Source organism: Colossoma macropomum, unplaced genomic scaffold (genome assembly GCF_904425465.1).
Source record: "Colossoma macropomum unplaced genomic scaffold, Colossoma_macropomum, whole genome shotgun sequence".
NCBI lineage: Eukaryota > Metazoa > Chordata > Actinopteri > Characiformes > Serrasalmidae > Colossoma > Colossoma macropomum.
In genome coordinates, this window is record NW_023494800.1 from 17815489 (window position 1) to 17835371 (window position 19883).

A 19883-nucleotide genomic window follows, 5' to 3' on the forward strand; every position below is an offset into this window, starting at 1 on the left:
GGAAACTAAGCTACCAAAACAGCCCATTTTGAATTCACTGTTTTTGTGATGTCACAAAGGTCAACATATTTACATATATCCACCTATTAGTGTTAGCTCCACCCATTTATATTGAAGTTATAAGCAGTTTTTCTGCCTAGACTGCTTATTGAATGAGGCAAGATACAGTCTATTTAAATCTAAGGGATAAAGAGAGGTAGGAAAATGGTCATGTACAAATGAACCCAAAAACCCACACAAATGTTACAGAAATACAAGAAAAATGTCAAATGTGGGCCCGTTAAGTGTTCTCTAGTGCAGCGGCAAGGGACCTTTATGGAAAGACTGCTGTGGTGGTAAAATGGGTCAAAGGAGAAAAAGGATGTGTGCCTTCAGAGCAGCAGCAGACAGATACTTCCTCCCTCCATGCTTCCCTTCTCTTATTAGCTGCAAATGCAGAGTACATAACTGGATTAGTTACAGTACTAGTACTGAAAACTTTTGAACTTTAGTTTCATGCCTGTTTATGTGACCTGTAATTATTTTGCGATGTCTTTCTCATTTGTCTACATGCAGCCTGTACATGAAGCAGGCAATGTTTCTTTTGACTAAGTTCTCTATTGCTCTTTATTGCTTCTTGTTTCACCGCTTGTGGGTCAGCGGTCAGGTGACACTTAACCGTTTATATATGCATTTTTTTGGCCTTGTGCCTGTTGTGTGTCCGTGATCGTACACAAAAGTCACTGCAGGCTGCAACAAACGAAATGTAATTTTCTCATTTTCATGCAACCTGCAGGTGAGTGTAACGCGTCTGCACAGCCACTAGTGAGCACTAAGGTCGCAGGCGGCTGCTGGAAGCAGTGAGAGCAGAGTTTAGTGGAGGAGCTACGGCGTCCGTAATTTAACTCGGGCGAAGTTCGCTCTGAGGAGAGCTTTCTGTGAGCTACAGCAAACGAAACCGTGGAAACAATGATTCACAAAATCATTCCGTCTTAGATTTTAGCCGTTTTACCTTCATTTACATACGAGCACTTAAGATTGCCCTGAATATTTGCATTTCACCTCAGCGTGTGAGTGTGGGAGATTGGAGGATGTAGCTGGAGTTGCTGTCGGACTACGGTAAGTTAAACCATCTTGTTTTCATTAATTAGCCTGTGCTGCGGTAAAAAGTTAAGTTAACAAACCTTCATGATGTAGTTAGGTTAGCAACGTTCCCGCTCCAGCATGGTCGCCCGCCAGGTTAACACAACCCCCTGAATTTACATCTGTATTAATATTTAAACTGAAGCTAGAAAAATAAATATCCACACTCACACGCATTTTTGTGTCACGGTGCTGTCCGCAGTGTGCTGTTTTATCTTGAGACTATTAGCGTCCCAACTTCAGTAAGTTGACGTTAGCACGCGAGCTAGCTTGCAGTGTAAGTGAGCAGAGCAGAGACATTTTTTTACCTTACATTAATATGAAAACTCGTCGAGGTAAGATTTGACGGTAAATAACGCCGGAGGTAACGTTAGCTTAGCACGTTACGCTGTTTTTGGACACCATGCTTCTGCGGATGTGTGGCGAATGGCGAACACTGAGACTTCACTGCAGCTGTGTCGCCATCAGTCCATCATTTTGCCTTTTGCAGACTGTTAAAATAAAACGAATTTAAAGTTGGCTTCCTGTTCGTCAGTTTCTCGTTCGAATTTTCCCGGTCCACCTTAAATGGTGCTGCAGTTGCATTCTGGTGCCTGTAACTGCTGGACCATTTAAGGTGGACCGGGAAATTTCGAGCAAGAAGCTGACGAATAAAAAGCTGACCGCAGCTCCGTGAAAAACGGGTAGTAACGTTATGTCCAATATAGGAAAATATGTTGCGTGGTGGTGCATGATAACGCAGTGTGTCGCAGACATCAGCTCCGTGTAGGTTTTCCGGATTCACGTTATTTAACCTGTTGCTTTGGCGGGATGTTGGTTACCCAGGATGTGCACAGATGCAGTAAATTAAAGATGAATTCCACTGATTGTTAGGTTTTGGCCTAAAATGTATTTTAGACTCCATTCATGGCGGAGAGGTACATGCAGGTCGTTACAAGGCAAAATAATACCCAGAGAAAACATGTTTTTTGTATTGTGTTGTAGGGTTGTCAACACGTTAATGTAGCTAGATTTGCGCTGTCTACATCTCGATCCCTTGTTTCTGTCACCACTATTGTAAAGACGCAGGAGTCAGTAAGTTTCTCTACAGTGAACCAGTGTTCGCTGCACTCTTGTATAAGACCTATTGATACTTTCATTGACTTTGCACCACAAATTAACTTTAGTGAGTTTGGATCTTTGGTGTTTTCTAGCATCTCTATAAAACCATCTGTAAATTAAATTTCGACCAGAACACACTTATTTTTGCTAGTTTTAACAAATGTGAGATGTTCATTTAAAAATAATGAATGCCCCTAGAATTACAGATTGCTTATTTGGTCATATTGTAGTAATGGTCATGGGTCCTAAATAATGAAAATGTTTAAATATTCTGCTTTCTTTCTTCTCATTTTCCAGAGACAATGGAGCTGATGAGCAAGCAGAGGCTTGACTCAGCAAGCCTAGATTCATCAGTCAGCCCTTAAGCAAAGATCTAAGAGGCTTTTACCTTCTTTAACTGTTTTGTTTTTCCCTCCCCCTACCCCTTACCTCTGTTAGCCTGCATTCTTCCCTTCTGTCCGCCCCCCCCCCTCTTTATTCTACTCTTTGTCTCGTCTCTTCCTTACCTTAGTGCATGTTTTTTTTTTCTTTTGCTACACTGCTTCTCTCTCGCTTGCTACTTTCTTTTCTCCACACGTTTTCTTTCTCAACTCCTACTGTCTAAGGTCCAAAGTGGCCCTTTTCCCACCATCTGGATTTTTACTGAATTCCTGAATTCCCAAATCCCTCCCTACACACACACACGCACGCACACACACACACATAAACCATGAGGAAACAGACTCATCGTGTTTTACTGGCCTGTGTGGTCATCAGCTCAATCACAGTATTTTATCTCAGTCTTAGTGCCATAGAATGCCCAAACTCGCGGTCTCGGGGTGCATGGGGAGCAAGCCAACAACTTCACAGGAATCTCAGTTACCCCTTGCCAGTTCCTGTAGAATACAGTGAAGACAGTCCTCTAATTTTTGTCGGTGGGGTACCTCGTAGCGGCACCACTTTAATGCGGGCTATGCTGGACGCCCACCCTGAGGTGCGTTGTGGAGAGGAGACCCGCGTCATCCCACGTCTTTTAGCCATGCAGGCCACCTGGAGCCGCTCAGCCCGGGAGAGGGTCCGTCTGGATGAAGCTGGTGTTACGGACGAGGTTCTGGACTCGGCTATCCGCGCCTTCCTGCTGGAGATCATTGTGGGCCATGGTGAACCTGCGCCGCGGCTGTGTAACAAAGACCCTTTTGCGCTAAAATCCCTTACATACCTCTCCAAACTTTTTCCCAATGCCAAATTTGTGCTGATGCTTCGCGATGGCCGGGCCACAGTTCATTCCATGATCTCACGCAAGGTGACTATCACAGGATTTGACTTGACTAGTTACAGGGACTGCCTGGTGAAATGGAACCGAGCCGTAGAGGTCATGTACGACCAGTGCCAGGCTGCTTCAGAGAGGAGCTGTCTGCCTGTGCGCTATGAACAGCTGGTGTTGCATCCAGAACAAGTGATGCGAAAGCTGCTCCAATTCCTGGATCTTCCCTGGGACCCGTCAGTGCTGCACCATGAGCAACTCATTGGGAAAGTTGGAGGGGTGTCGCTGTCAAAGTAAGTAAAGAGCATTGTAGGATATAATACGCTATTCAAGCTTCTAGAATTTAAGTGATTACCCACATCCATGATTTTAACTTAAGTTTATTGTACAATGTCTGTAGTTTGTACACTAAGTTGGAGCTCTGGAAAACATCGCTTTCTGTAATCATGAAAGCTAGAGCTTCTTTAGTAGTAGTAGCTCTGTTAGAATCAACCTCACAGTAATGCAATAACAAAACCTGGTTATGGCCACAGCTGTGCATCGTGCTCTTGTCGCTGAGTGTGGTTCCTGACATAGCGGCGGCAATGCATACCTCTGTGCTGTGACATTTCATTCCAGGATTTCTGTACAGACACTGCACACTGTGTGAATTGACCAGGCAAAGCCTTTACAAATTACATTATAGAACCTCCGCTCATAAGATGAATCCGGGTTGGAGCAGAGAAAAGCAGTTCCAGTCCTGCAGCAGGTCTTCAATATGCAGTTTACTTTTTTCCTGCTGTAGTTGCTTTTGTCTAGCCTTTAATAATTTGAATCTTGTATATCTGAGGAGGGACATCAGGCCTTAATCATCAGAGATTTACGCTAAAATCAAGGACCCTATAATTATGTTCTTGATTTTAGTGTGCTAGTTAATGATCAAATTCAGACTAATCCCAGTTGATCCCTGGTAGTTACCCAAACATTTTCTGTTAATTACGTTAATGTCGTTGTTTTTGAAAATGTGTAATGCTTAGTCATAACCTTATATCTTAAAATCTGCAACTTACTTTTTTATTACTTGGAAATTGTTTTACATATTATATACCAGATATAATTGGCAATGTCTCACTGTCCAGTTTTGGTGAGATCGCTCTAGACTGATCTTAATAATAGATCTGAACATGCATGTAGTTATGCTTAGTCTTGCAGTTATGCAGTTGCTAGACAAACGTTTAGAACAGGTTCAGCCATTTAAATAGTTTACTTTTGGTTCACTTTTGATTGCCATGGTTGACTTTTGTTACTTAGTCTTTAGTGGAAATAGCCTCAGCCTGGGGCTGTATGTATGGAAGGATATGTAGAATGAATGCCCCCCTATAGTAAGAATTATGCATATTTCTGATTTTGTCATGCACACCTGCTTTTAGTCATAGATTAGAACATGGTGGTAAATTCACAGTGTGTTTAGGACGGTGCTGACATGCACACATCTGCTCATAAAAGATTGGAAAAATACCCGTAATTAACTTTAATATTCATTATTAATGCAGCAGTTTTGCATGTTTATACATGATCATTTACACCCTTATATAGGATAATGTCAACATTGATGTCCACTTATGTTGATAGTATGGGGAAATATTTATATCGCTGAAATTATTTTCAAAGTTACCCAGTAAACTAATAATAATATGGTTTTCATTGGTGGCATGGTCAACTTGGCCGCTTATTTAACTTGCTAACTATGCTGTGCTCTGTTCTTTCGTTTGATTCGGGGATGAACCAGTAATTAGAAAGTCATGTTTATAATTAATACTGCAATACCTCTCCTGTCAACTATTTGTCAGTAATTCCTGTCTTCTTACAAAAGAATTGTAAACCACCTTGAGAGTATTTTCAGAAGTACAATGTACTGAAAGCAGTATTTATTTCCTTTGATCTAGTTACTCGTTTTTTTAGGCTCAGCCAGTATACTTCTGTTGCAGGGTTGAACGGTCAACGGACCAAGTTGTCAATCCAGTGAATACAGAGGCCCTGTCTAAGTGGGTGGGCAAAATTCCAGATGATGTGGTGAAGGACATGGCTGACATTGCACCAATGCTAAGACGCCTTGGTTATGACCCTCTCGCCAACCCTCCAGACTATGGCAAGCCAGACACCTTACCACTGAACAATACTAAACAGGTAAGATCAAAGACGTGCTTCAAAAGAAGAGAGAAATATGCTATATGTCCATAAGTACCCAGGCACTCCTTGTAATTAGTGAATGCAGCTGCTCTAAGGTGTACCCATTGCTGACACCAGTTTTCAATTGATCAAGCACCTTGTGTAATCTCCATAGAAAAGCATTGTCAGTAGAATGGGACACTCTGCAGCAGCTGCACAAGCCAAACGTCACCATGCTAATTGCCATGCCTCAGTTAGAGTGGTATAAAGTTCCTAAACATTGGGCTGTGGAATCGTGGAACTGTTTTTTCGAGTGATGGAGCATCATCAGATATCTTTGGAATGTGCTGAAGTGGAATTTGTGATCCAAAACTAATTATCCAACGTCAGTACCTGACCTCAGCAATGTGCTTATGGCTGAATGCTATCAAATCCACACAGTAATGTTCCAGCATCTATTGTAAAGCCTTCCCAGAAGAGTAGAAGCTGTTACTGCAGCAAGTGTGGAAAATCCTTATTAATATCCTTAATATTCCCCATTAATACCCTTAATTTCAGAAGAAATGTTGAATATGCAGGTATCTACAAACTTTTGGACATATAGTCCAATCACCCTTGGGATCTTTTTAATCAGTAGTTCCACTGTTCTTCATAAAGGCATAACGGTTTTTTAGAAATTAGATTGCATGCATCTTAAACACGCATCCCATCTAAAGATAAATGTTTCTCGCCCTGCAGAAATTTTAATCTCTCTTGACACTTGTTTCTGCAAGGTTGAGCTGAATTGCTGACTGCAGTGATCTTGTCTGAAAGGGGTCCTTTGATGCTGGATGTTTTTTTGTTTTTTTTTCTTTTTTTCCCCTACACAAAACTGTTGAAAGAGGAAGCAAATGTTCTGCACATACTCTGACTATTATGTTTTTTTTTTTTTTCTCGTGTTCTCAGCTTCAGGGAGGCAAAGCAAACACAGAAGATGTGTTTCATCCTAGCTAATCCAAGATGGAAGACCTGATTCACCTTTCATGAACAGTTGAATTGTGCCTTTGAGGTGCATATAGGAAGCAGACTTAAGACATTACACTGAAATTTCATCCTATGCGTCAGCCCTCCCTGCCTATGGATGACATCAGGTGCATTTGAAAACATATTCACACACAATTTACCTAAACAGCCTGTTGGCCAGTACCGTAATTTGTTTTATGTGTCTTGGTTGAAGAAAATAAATATTTATTAAAAATTCTTATTTTAAGATTACATTTTGTGCATTTTTTCCATTGCGCATGTTCATCTACATTTTGATAGTTATTGTTATTAACAGACATGCTGAGAATGAAGTACAGCTCTAAATTTGGATCTGTAAATCACTTCTATTTTCTCCACAAAACTTTGCCTTTTGTGAGTTTAGCTCGTCTTCAGTTTCTAAATATTCTAAAAAAAATATTCAATGTGAGTTTGCTGATTAATGCCTCCCACTGTTTAGTAGTCAGCTAGTAGTGTGCTTGTGCAGTAATTTCATGAATATCCAACTGAACTGTGTTCAACTGCAATTCCTTAGAAATTTCTACATGTGTGGATGGTGATCTTGTGGTCAGGAGTACCAGTGAATCAGTAACTTGAAGAGAGAATGAGTAAATGGAGGGACCTGCTGAAATGTTTGAAGCTTCATCATAGATTCTTGGTAGGATTTTGATTAAATGTCCTGTATAATATACTTTGTTGGCTGTTCGGTGGTCCCAGGAGAAAAGCGTAGCTGACTGTTAGAAAGACTGTGGCAGGTAGTGACTTCACTCAACAACTACATGTAGGTGTCGTTTCCCATAACGTTATAACAAGTAGGTGAATTAACTGTATTGAAAAGAATTGACCCCGACGTGATTTGAACACGCAACCTTCTGATCTGGAGTCAGACGCGCTACCGTTGCGCCACGAGGTCAGTGTGTGGATTAGTTTTGTATGGCGATTCAAACTGGTCAGGATAATGCTGCAGTCTGTAAGTCCTCCGGAGCGGTTTCGTTTGGCTAACAGTTGGAACGAGTGCAGGCGAAGCAGTTTAACGGGACCTGTAGCGCCTCACGTCTGTAACGTTACTGGTCTAATTATGTCGTTTTATCCACGATAAAGGATACTAATGTTACCTCTATCTTTAAGCAACATTAGACCATGGAGTTGGATGAAACATTGTTTTTTAAGTCATTTAACGCTACAAAGTTGTGTTATTATTAGAGTCTTGGGGCAGTAACAGTTAAGTTTAATTGAGTGGTTTCATGTGACTGCTGGATCATGACCAGCACATCCCAGGAGTGCTCTGATCTCTTCTCACGGTAGAGCAGTTAGAGCTCCTGCATTTCGCTCATTTTAGTAAGACTAACAAATTATCGGCTTATGTGACTTTACCTTTATAATGTCTGTCTTATCAGCGCTGTATAGCTCTCCCTGGTGGTCTAGTGGTTAGGATTCGGCGCTCTCACCGCCGCGGCCCGGGTTCGATTCCCGGTCAGGGAATGACGTTTTGCGATATTTTCGGGTGGACGAAAACGTTTAGGATGTCGTAGCACACAGTGGGAATCGCTGGGTCTGTCTGATCGTCAAAAAGCGTCACACCACAGTCGATCCGTGGTAGGAAAATGAAGCAACTATATTCATAAAGGTCATATAACTCGGGATACAGGAAGAGTGTATAAAGTATGCTCACCCACCCACACACTCAGTGCAGAGCTCAGGAGAGTACAGGAGAGTCACATCGTACAACCGAGACTGCCAGCATTACAGCAGGTTAGTCACTTCACCTACTCTAGTGTACTAGATGGAATCAAAGCATATATTTGGGGTTGGCGTGTCGGGGCATGCTCGCTTCAGCGTTAGGAAGAGACTGAATTGTCCCCACAATAACGTTTTATCCCTTAGGTCTTGCTTTTTAACACTGTGTTGCTATTGCTTATCTGGGTAACACACGCTTTAATGATGTCCAGTTTTGAGCTTCGTTGTTGGTCTTGCCGACCAAACGGTAAAACGTCCGGCTGAGTCTCAGTCTAAAGGCATTTAATTAGCTGAAGTAGATGAAGTGCTGTTTTAGCTCTCTCCATGCGATTCTCTCTCTCAGCCCCCTAACATATACCCTTATCTGTGTTAGATCAGAGATATGCGTGTGTGTAAACGGTGATGAAGTAAAGGAAGCCTAATATCACCAAAGGAAGTCTGATATCAGATCTTTTTGTGCATCAAAGGCAAAATGTGGGTGTCAGGAGTTTATGAACTGCAGAAAAATCAGAAAATCAGTCAGATATACTCCTCAGTTCTTGGTTAACCAACTCAGCATCTTAATAGACTTGAATACACAACCAGGTAAGCAAGTTTTCAGGACATACAGTGGATTACATTGAACAGTATAACAGCTTTACCTATATGTTTCAGTTGTTTAATATGTTTTTTATATATAGGTCCAAAATAGATCAATTATTATTTTCATCCTGATACTTGCATCTCTTATTTATGCTTGACGGGGAAAAAGCTCTTGGTTAAGAAGTATATTGTCATAATAAGTACAGCAATATTAAAGTGCATATAATTATAACCCACGTTTCTAGACCTGAGGTTGATGAACAGTAACACTAATGTTAATAAAGTTAATAAAGTGCCAGTTACCGCACTGTTATTGATCTGCATTATAAATGTGAATAATTCTGGTGACAGGTAGACTGATACTTCAGCAAGACTATTCAAATATAATTATAGTAATATGAAATGTTTAAGGTTAATATTTTTTCGCATATTGAATTACTGTTTAATGACACATTTTTAATGTAACATGCTTAAAACTGATAATCGTATAAAACAACTCAAGTGGTATGACCAGTGCATCCCCACAGAGCTGAAATGAAACCTGCGCCACTGAATCTAATGATTAAATTAACTGGGTAAAGTAGTACAACTTCAAGAGTTCAACAATAGTCCCACTTTATAGTTTAGTTGAAACCTGTTAGATTTGCTATTTTTCACCTTAATGTTTTTCAGTAGCCCTTTGTGTATGTTGTTTGATGAAATGCATGTGTTATTTACAATTCAAATGTGGGTCTCTCTTGTCAGCTCTATATGCAAATGATGGTATTCCGGATTGTTTCTAGGGTATGAATAAAATTAATTTCCAACTGATCCTAGCTTATAGGAGCAATCATACATTGATCTAAAAAACTGTAAGACCTGCCAGGTTATAATTGATTACATATTTGTAGGTGTTTATGCAGAAATCCGGATGTACATTAGGATGTAGATTAGGATGTACATAATTTCTGTCTTTCATATTTTAGAGGTGTTGACGTGAAGTCAAATGGAGGGATTTCATGTGACAATTCGAACTTCACCTGGGCCTCTCGCAGGATCATATAACACCCTTTGGGTCTCACTGATCGGTTCTCAGTGTGAATGTCCACCAGTGAGAGTAGTTCCAGATGGACAGTGCCTCCTGCCTGGCTCAGTAAGTCCTTCAATTTGTTTTTAAAAATGCACATTTTCTCGCTGACTTTGGATCAGGCTAACACAAAAGAGAGCAAAGTCTTGGTTTTTCTTGGTGACATAACTACCAGCAAGTGCTTCACATCTGTACTGCACCCTGCTATTTATGTACTCATTGCTAGGCACAATAATTACTTGAATCTCAAAATAAGAGCACCAAACTGGTTAAAGGGGAATTCTGCAAATTTTTCAGAATGTCTGTATGATTAAATCATTAAGATGCAACCATAAATAAAAAAACTTCAGAAGATGTGTAGTTTCCCTGGTCGTTTTGGATTGTAAATAAAATGACTATATTTGTGTTGTAGACATTGCAAACCCTGGTTCTTATCACCAAAATCAGACTCAATAAGTCTTGCTGTAGTGCTCCATCTCATTTCAAGCATTTAGCACTCAGAATGAGTTTGTTTTCATCTTAATAATTGATTTTTGGGGGAATTCCTCTTTAAGATGTTGTTTTTTAGTCACTGACAGTTTTTATTTGGGAGGGCGTAAACTGTTTTTTTGCACTGGGACCAATAAGATCTTAGTTACACTGCTGATGCATGTATTTGGTTTAATCATCTTTCTTCTCTTTGATATAGACCTGCACTGTTGTGGTCAAGCCTGAAAAGGAGGTTGGCACAGTGGTTCTGGTGCGTTTGCGTCTTGAGGCTCAGCCTGGCTTTCCCAATCTGAACTGGCACTGTCTGGACGTGCAGCTGAAGCGGAGTGCTGACGCTGCAGAGGTGGAGCACTTCCCCTGCAACAAGTGGATCAGGACTGCAGATGGTGATGTTGAGCTTCGCAGCAATAGAGGCAAGCTGTGTGTCACTTCCATGCCGAGCTGTTTTTTTTTTTTCTTGCCTTACAGTCAGGTTAATTATGCATGATTCACAGTGGTAACTCTAAGGAATTACTAAAGAACACCCAAAATAAGCCTATGACACATGATCTTTGATAATGCTAGAATGTTGTAGTGCCTAGAGAAGTCACTGATATCTAAACATGGAAATAAACAGGAAGCAGAGGGTAACAATAAACAAATTAAACAAGGAAGTTGGATCTGAAGCCCTGAAATAGTATCGTTGTTTTTTTGCCTTTTAAAACATTATCTCTCGTTTCCTTTTGTCTGCTTCTTTCATTACCATTAGTGTGCCTGCTGAAGGGGGAAAATCTGCAGATACTGAGAGAGCACAGAGCCAGGGAGCTGCAGACAAAACAACAACATATCAGGTATGACATCAGGCCACTTTCACACTCAAACCGCTGCTCTTCAAACCACTCTTGCACACAAGAATTAGTGTTCAGCTTGTTTATTTTTTTTTTACTGTAGATGGAGCACCTTTGCTGAAGGTGGCATTCGTTGTATAGATATGACCAGCTCACAATCCCTTGGCCCCAATTTGAGCTACACTCGACAAAGGTAAACCTACATCTGACACATACGACTAGACATATTTCTCCAAGAAGGTCTGTGCAGCGGAAAAGTCAGCATGTTTTCAATATGGTTTATTTATTTTTGTTCTTCCAAGAGAGTATTGCAGCACTTTTTTGGTCGTCAGTGATAAAGTTCTTGTGTCTGTCTCCCAGCCCGGGTACCAACTTAAGTTATCTTAGAGGGTTTACGGACAGAGCAGAACCTTGGAGCACTCTGGAAGAGCTGGGGATCCTGTTCATCCACAATGGAAAAGATAATGCAGTTGCTAGTACGCCAGACAGAGACGGTTTTGTCTTATCTGCTTTACTAATAACCCCAATGCAAATAATATGACACCATCACACCTCTAGAATTACTACTACTCTGTGTTTATTTTTCTCTTGTGCTTTGTTTTCAGGGTATGTTCAGGCACATTGGAGAGATGACACCTTCTTTGGTTATCAGTGCCTTAATGGATGCAATCCCCTACAGATCAGACAGATCCGTAGCCTTCCACCTAACCTACCTGTTACGTCTGAGATGCTGAGGGATTTCCTGCCTGTGGGTTCGTCTCTGGAGCAGGAGATGGAAGTATGTGTTTGTAGCTCAGTTTTTCTGATATACAGCTCATGTCAGTTTACCCATTATCTATCACTTCATCAGTGGTCAACTCATTTGCCTGGATGTTTTTAGGTGGCACTCTCAAACTAGTCAGTGACACTGACTTGGATAAAACTCCAGCAATGTTGCTGTTCCTGAGAATGGTCCACTACCCAAACATAATCTTGTCAACAGCAGTCTTGTAGTCAGAAGCTGACCAATGATGACAACTTTCTGACTACAAGACTGCGGTTGACAATATGGATCATTTTACCAAATTGGTTCAAAGTCAGAGTTTAAAACACATTTCAGACTTTTAACTGACTAAACCTGCTTTGAGTGACTTTATACCTTAATTATGTCTAGTTTATTAAAAAAAAAGATTAACCATTCCATTTCGGCGCTACCATAACTCTGCCGCAACTTTACCAGATGTTTCATAGACACATCTTTGAACAGTTGCACACACATAAAATCAGAATATTTTTCATTACATCACAAGAACTGGACAGCAGTGCATTCTCACTTCCTCAAATAAAATGCGTGGGTCTGGCTAAAATAAGGCTCTACATATGGAATAAAACTAAATTCAAGAACAAATTCAAGAAAATAAAAAGATCTTTAAAAAAAGAGCATTGAAAATGTATTATTTTCACAAGTTGAAATTTAGGAACAGCCTCTCAATAGAAAGTACCCTGTAAATGATGAATTTGTATATATTTAGCTTATTACTTAATAATCCTTGTAAATATCTAAGGTCTGAATAGTTATTTTTTGTTATTGTTTTGTTACTGTTGGACCACAGTTTGAACTGATTGGGTAGAATAGTCCATATAGAGGGCCATACATAAGGCCTTTCAAGGGCACAGCCTCTAGGGGGCCAAGAGAATGAGCATTGTACAGAGTTTAACACTTCAAAGACTGAGTATCAGCAATAGTGAGACCAACCCTAATCCTTATATATATATATGCCTATGTAGTCACTGCCAGAACCAAACCTTGTTCCCAAAAAAAACAAAACTTTACAGAGAAGGAAAAAACTCTCTTAACATTCAATATAAGTTAATGTAACAAGATTTTAAGTCATTTTGGAGCATTTCTATTGGTCTGTTTATCATGACGTTTTTGACGCAGTGTAAAGGGCAGATGGTATTTTAAATTCATGTGAAAAAAAACATAAAAAATGGAGCTATAAGGTTTTTTGCACCACTATGCACACATCACAAATAAAGTAATTTTCTACAGCATTTTAATGTAATTGATAGCCAGAATAATCAGATTTGTTAATGAAATTGAATCATATGGAATATTAAACACTTTATAAAACGAACATTGAATACATTGAACATTGAATACAAATTACATATTTTAAAACATTTAGATGTGTTAATTCTTTTTCACATTGAAGTTAATATGTAATTGCAAATTTCAGTGTAATATTTCTATGTGATTTATTTGCACAATAGAGAGGAGCTATATTTCTCCTGGACTATGAGATACTTGATCAGTTGCCTGGTAATGTCATCAACGGCAAACAGACGTACCTGGCTGCTCCCCTGTGCCTTCTGCACTACAACCAACATGGACAGCTGAAGCCCATTGCTATCCAGGTGTGTATATTGTAACCAATCATTTAATAAGATTAGTTACAGACATATTACGACTAAAGCATGTGTCAATACTCGCAGCTCTGAAGTGGGAGAAAATTGAATACCAAACAATGTGATTCACTTTCAAATGAATCATTGTGCAGCACATCTTTTAATTGGCTGTTATTGAGTCTTAGGCAATTTATCAACAAAGTCAGATACTGTAAGAATTAATAATCTGATGTTTTTGAGTAAATTAGCCTCCTGCTTCTTTGATACTAGCTCCAGAGGACTGCTGGTCCACAGAACCCTCTGTTCCTGCCTTCCGACCCTGAACCTGACTGGCTGTTAGCAAAGATGTGGGTCCGTAACTCAGATTTCCACGTTCACCAGCTGCTCTCTCATTTCCTGCGTACTCACATGATAGGAGAAATGTGCTGCGTGGCTACTCTCAGGAGGTTACCGGAAATACACCCTCTGCACCAGGTATGTAGGAAGAAGTACCCAGCACCATGATGCTACTAAAAGATGCAGTCTGCAAAGAATATTTTAACTATTCTAAGTTGTAGAACTATTATGAACTCTACCCTGTGATTGGGTGCAACTGTAAATAGACAGGATTTGTTATATTAATGATGTGGGTAATACTCATTAAATTTGTTTATGGTTGTAATATGTGTTTGGATCTTTCTTTACACTTCTTTTTTAGCTTCTGATGCCTCATGTAAAGACCTGTCTCCAGATCAATATCCAGGCTCGAACCTCTCTTCTAGCCGCTAATGGAGTATTTGACAAGGTTGATATCTTTATATTCCATAACTCTGCTGATTTAAATCTGTGGGAGTGTATGTGTAGTGTTGTGTCAGTCTTGTGGGTTGTAAAAAAAACAGTTTTGATATTATTTGATATTATGGAGAAATTAGAGCTTGGAAAATCCACATTGGGAAATCCCCATTGGGATATATGTTCCACTATGTGTTTTTGTTTTAGGTAATAGATCATTCAAAAATAACCCTAATAAGGTATTTTCACAAGACAGTTACATATGTGTGAAAGGTAGAATAAGGCAAGTGTCTGTTTAAGCAAATGTGTTAGTAGTTGTAGACTGCTGGACTTCTGACCAGAACTGCTCATTTGTTTACCAGTGAACTCAATTTATCTTCTTTACATTAGGCCATAGGCTGCGGCCTGAAGGCTGCACCCCTTCTGCTTGCTCGGGGCACAGACCAACTACGCTACACTTCAATGTGTGTCCCAGATGACCTGAAAGAGAGAGGACTGGACAAACTAGCCAACTGTTACTATGCACAAGATGCTCTTAGGGTGTGGAATGCCCTTCACAGGTGCTTTAAGAGATTTAGCTACATGATAGTTCAATCCCACCTTCACTAATGTGGCACTGATATCAATTGGAGTATGTGTATGTCTTTGATGCATGTTCTTGGCAGGTTTGTGGTGAGCTGGGTGGACCTCTATTACAATAGTGACCAGGATATCCAACAGGACTGTGAGCTACAGAGCTGGATCCAAGAGATCTTCACTGAGGGGTTGCTTAGCTTTACTCACACAGGTGAAACACTAAATTTGATAACAAAATTGTGAATCACTGCCATAAAAGAACCTTGTATCTCTAAAATGGTAACTTCATGGGTGATGGATGAAGTGTTCTTAATTTTAATGTACATTCATGTAATGAGATTAATGTGAAATAATAATAAAATGTAACGTTGGACCATTTCTACTGGTCCATTCATCATGAAAACAATGTGTAGCGCAATTAACGTTTTGTAAAAGGTGTTTAAAAAATGGTTACAAGGCTTTGATGTGATGACGACAATATACAGTTACCATGTGCCATAATCACCAGTCAGTATATCTGACTGAATATCTGTAAGTCACCCAACTAAACATTTCTCCCAGGTTTTCCACAGTCATTTCAGACCACCGCAGAACTGTGCAAGTTTATCACCATGGTGATTTTCTCCTGCTCGGCACTGCATGCAGCTGTCAACTTTTCACAGGTGTGTTCTCTTTGCTATAATGAATGTACAGAGATGACTTCTGAATATAAAAATGGCCAGTGCTTATCAGGCTGTAAAAAAATAGTGATACCTTGCAGTGATTTACTAGTGGCATTTTGTATGGTAATTTAGTGTATATTTATAGTACTAATACTGTATTATAAAATTATCATACTTTACTGTAAATACAGTACATTACTGTATTCGTGCCATTTTTTTTGTAGAACCCCTGTATTTATAATGTACAATTCATATGTGCTCTGTCGTGTACCCACAGTTGTCTGAGGGCCTTCAGTGTTGGTACCTTATATAGTATAACCAGAAAATATATAGTTAAACGTGACAAATCTATCTGTCTAGTTTCTGGTAGCAAAAGCACAAACATTCATAAATACTGTTACATCATCAGTGAACATCAGTTTACCACAGGTACATGCACTTATTCCAGTTGTTAAGACCACAAAGATTGTAGTAACCAAATACCTTTTTATTATCACATTCCAGCATAAGCTGGTTAACTAAACCACAAAACATCATTATAGTTAAAATACCAAAACAAGTAAAAGAAAAGATCAAAGCTAATGAACAAAAACTAACAAAACCACAAGGAATGCTGGGAAGCTCCACCCCATCACCACAGTATTCAGAGACAGCCTGCTTAAGAGTGCACAAAGAAGCATTTTTGCTTCACTGATGTATGGTATGTTTCCTTGATGAATATTACCATGCTTTAACAGCCAGGTCAAGCTCACAACCTAACCTGGGTTTAGACTTTTAACCTCTGATTGTTGACACAAGGTTAATTCACACACACTAGGATAAAAATTTTGCTACTTTAGTTTAGAACTGAAGGACAAACTTTTACACCCCCAAAAAAATAAATGCCCAAAACTTCTCTCAACCTGCTCAGATCACATCCTGGATGGAAAAAAAGATGGTTCTTAAAGACAACAAAAAGGGTTCTTCTATTGTTAAACACTTGACATTGTAACAATAGAAGAACCTTTTTTGGTGCTATATAGAACCATTTTCAAAAAGGTTTTATAAAGAACCATAAATAGCACATTCTCCATCAATCTGAAGAACCATTTCACCATGCAAAGGATCCTTTAAGCACAGAAACTGATCTTTCAGTGTGCATGGTTCATTATTGTGTTTACTAAAGAAGCCTTGAAGAACTGTCTTTAAGAGTGTACACTCCAAAAACAGATATGTTAAACAAAACATTCGGTCTCTAACTAGGCATATCAGTGTGTTTCGTTAGAGACAACACATTTTGAGTTACTTTAGGCACAAAATGTGTTGAAATATGTCTGTACCCAGTTACAGATGACACATTTTGTGTAACTTTTAACACAGAATGTGTTAAATCAGATAACAATATGGCACAAGAAGTGTTAAAACGGGTAACATAAGTAAGTGTGTTGTTATTTAACACGTCACTATTTAGAGCGTAGATGTAGCATGAGAGTGAGCACAAAAAAAAAAAGCAGACAGCATTTACCTCGGATTCACTTACTTGAAATGTCATCCATAAAAACTTATGTGCTGCAGCTGTAGATTTCAGAACATCCTTTTGGAGTTCTTCTTTGTAATCATCTTTGTGAAATATGATCACCGTATATGCAGAGATTTTGCACTGTAACTTTACTGAATGTCTCTCTTGCTAGTTAGTTTGCCACAGCGTGCATGTGTTTGCATCAATACGAAATCGATGGTAACGTACCAGGACGATATGTAGATTTCTTTGTTCTGTTTTTGCGAAATGGAATGCAACACCTCATTTTGATAGGTTTATTGTTATTATATTTGTGGATACGGTTTGGGTGACTATTGAGTTCCAATGTGTGTTAACACTATTAGCCTAGCAAGTCTAAAATTTGGACACCAAACACGTCTTGGCTGAGCGACTACATTTCTAAGTGGAAAAAGGCGTAAATTAGATTATTCCCTGAATTATTCCTTTAATATATTATTACTGTACTATGCCTCTGTTTATGAAAAATTCAGGTGGACTTCAACCTGTGGATACCAAACTGCCCAGCTGTGATGTCACGCCCCCCTCCTCAGGTCAAAGGGTCAGTGACTGAGGAAGAGCTTCTGTCTTTTCTCCCGGATATTAACTCAACCTGCAGCGTGCTCACCATACTGTTACTACTGTCACAGCCTGCTGCTGACTATGTGAGTGTAGTCATGACTTCTCTGTCTTAGAGCTTGTGTTGCTTTGAGTGTATATGTTAATCAGTGATTAGTAGGCAGACTTTTGAGCAGTTCTTTTGTTATACAGGGTGAGCCAAAAGGCAGGATCCATACAAATAAGTAAGATGCTTATTATTATGTTAATCTCATCATTACCATTATTAGACCAGTGGGTCTATGATGCACATATACATAATGGTAATGATGAGATCAATTTACTGATAAAATGTATCTAAAAGATACGTAGTGTCCTGACCCCGGTGAGAAGCTTCTTTTACACTGATCTAGCTCTATAAATGGCTTTTATTTCAAGCTTGGGATTTTACTGGAATAGTGTTGATAATATCCATGTTGTTGTTCATTCCATGATAGGTGCCCTTGTGCCATTACCGTGAGCAGTACTTTAGCAGCGGTGATGTTTGCAAGCTTGTAGAGACAGTACAGAAAGAGCTGAGAGCCATCGATGAGGACATCACCAAGAGGAACAGCAAAATGGAGCTTCCGTACCCCTATCTCTCCCCCATTAACATTGAAAACAGTGTGGCTATTTGAACGCATTACTTTATGTGCTTTCATTTTTTAATAATACGCTTATAATACAGTATGCTCTTTTTTCCAATTTCCCACAAGACCCCCCAAAATACGAATACAAAATACAAGTTTAAATTCAAGGTAAATGTTATATGAATAAGTAGTTTCCCAGCTATGCAGCTTGGCTACAGTTCTGTGATCCTGTTTATGAATCATGCAACAATGAGTGTACATATGGAAAACTGATGTAATCATACATAAAAAAAAAATAAAATTTCATAAAAATGGACAATCAGTATGCACGCACTCTTTTAATATAATTCAAGATCATTTCAAGGTTAAATGCAAGATAGTTCACTGGATATTCTTTCTTGAAATAAAGTAGATAATGGCAAAACTAAAACTGTGAAATAAGCATGACAAAGCTCCAGGTGCTCTACCCTCAGTTACACAGGCCTAATATTTGCTCTGTTTGAACACTGCAAAAGTCACACATTAATGTAGCCTAGATAATAGCATTTATTTTACAATATTAAGTGTCCAAAAATATTGTAAATATTTTGTAACCTTATACTACAAATTGTTCCTCAAGTGTTGCCATAGAAGAACCATTTCTGTAAACAAAATGTGTGAGCATGAAGAACCTTTTGAGATTTAAAGAACCTTCACACAATGTTATGGGCCTTTAACAATTTAGCCTCTTTCTGCAGGCCCCTGAGGTTAAATTCTAAAAGGTTAAGGGTTCTTCCAAGAACCTTCACATTATGTGGATCTTCACACTCATACATCTTGTTTAGAAAAACAGGTCCTTACAGAACCACACATTTAAAGGTTATTTAGAGAACCAACATGGCTCTTCTGTGGCATTATGCAAAAAAAAAAGGTTTGGTTACCTTAATTTTTTTAGAGTGTTGCTGAGCACCTGGGTCTGTCCCATTACATTCTGGGTAAATTTAATCAGTCATACTTTCAAGGTTAAATGATATCAGTCACTCAGAATATTAATGTTAAGTACAGTGGATTACTATCAGTTCAAATAATATAAACACTGGCTTCTTAGCCCAGTTGGCCACGCAGCGTTAGCGACTGTTGTCACTCTTAGCCAACCACTACAGGGCAAGACCCTTAACTAGCTGGCCAATCAGTGCTGGACAGAGCAGCTAATTAGCACTTGGTGGGTTTTTATAGATTTCACGCTGCGGCTGGCTGTTCATTCCTTTGACATACAGGTGGATTTGCAAGAATACGATGAGGATTACTGCGTTGCTCCGGCGTTTGGACGGACATGAGCGCATCACCACCCTTTCAACTGGATGCAGGTCGGTGTTCCGAGGGAGTTCCTGCGAAAATCCAACTGAAATGTAGTCTTGCTATGTTATAAGGCTTCTATAATACAAATAAAGTCAACATAGTATGCATCA

The 19883-nt window shown here is 39.3% G+C and overlaps 2 protein-coding genes and 2 non-coding genes across 5 annotated transcripts; 3 read left to right on the forward strand and 1 right to left on the reverse strand.

The window, feature by feature from the left end:
* The first annotated feature begins 185 nt into the window (after nt 1–185).
* On the forward strand, nt 186–6844 carry tpst1l (tyrosylprotein sulfotransferase 1, like). Its single transcript, XM_036587813.1, has 4 exons — nt 186–1098; nt 2521–3759; nt 5434–5632; nt 6560–6844. The coding sequence occupies exons 2-4, from the start codon at nt 2933–2935 to the stop codon at nt 6605–6607; spliced, it is 1074 nt and encodes a 357-aa protein (XP_036443706.1). The 5' UTR covers nt 186–1098; nt 2521–2932; the 3' UTR covers nt 6608–6844.
* A 631-nt stretch (nt 6845–7475) lies between these two features.
* Nucleotides 7476–7547, reverse strand: trnaw-cca. The gene has a single exon. It is a non-coding gene; the product is annotated as a tRNA-Trp (tRNA).
* Nucleotides 7548–8044: 497 nt separating this feature from the next.
* trnae-cuc lies at nt 8045–8116 on the forward strand. Its single transcript has one exon. It is a non-coding gene; the product is annotated as a tRNA-Glu (tRNA).
* On the forward strand, nt 8049–18719 carry zgc:152891 (uncharacterized protein LOC767741 homolog). Of its 2 annotated transcripts, none has more exons than XM_036588142.1 (15): nt 8049–8386; nt 9919–10085; nt 10708–10921; nt 11257–11338; nt 11439–11528; nt 11696–11811; nt 11941–12113; nt 13589–13732; nt 13994–14197; nt 14421–14507; nt 14885–15054; nt 15160–15281; nt 15632–15732; nt 17743–17913; nt 18304–18719. In XM_036588142.1, the coding sequence occupies exons 2-15, from the start codon at nt 9939–9941 to the stop codon at nt 18481–18483; spliced, it is 2001 nt and encodes a 666-aa protein (XP_036444035.1). In that variant the 5' UTR covers nt 8049–8386; nt 9919–9938; the 3' UTR covers nt 18484–18719. The 2 variants fall into 2 exon arrangements, with proteins under 2 accessions (XP_036444035.1, XP_036444037.1); XM_036588144.1 differs by lacking the exon at nt 8049–8386 and adding an exon at nt 8651–8956.
* Nucleotides 18720–19883: the final 1164 nt, after the last annotated feature.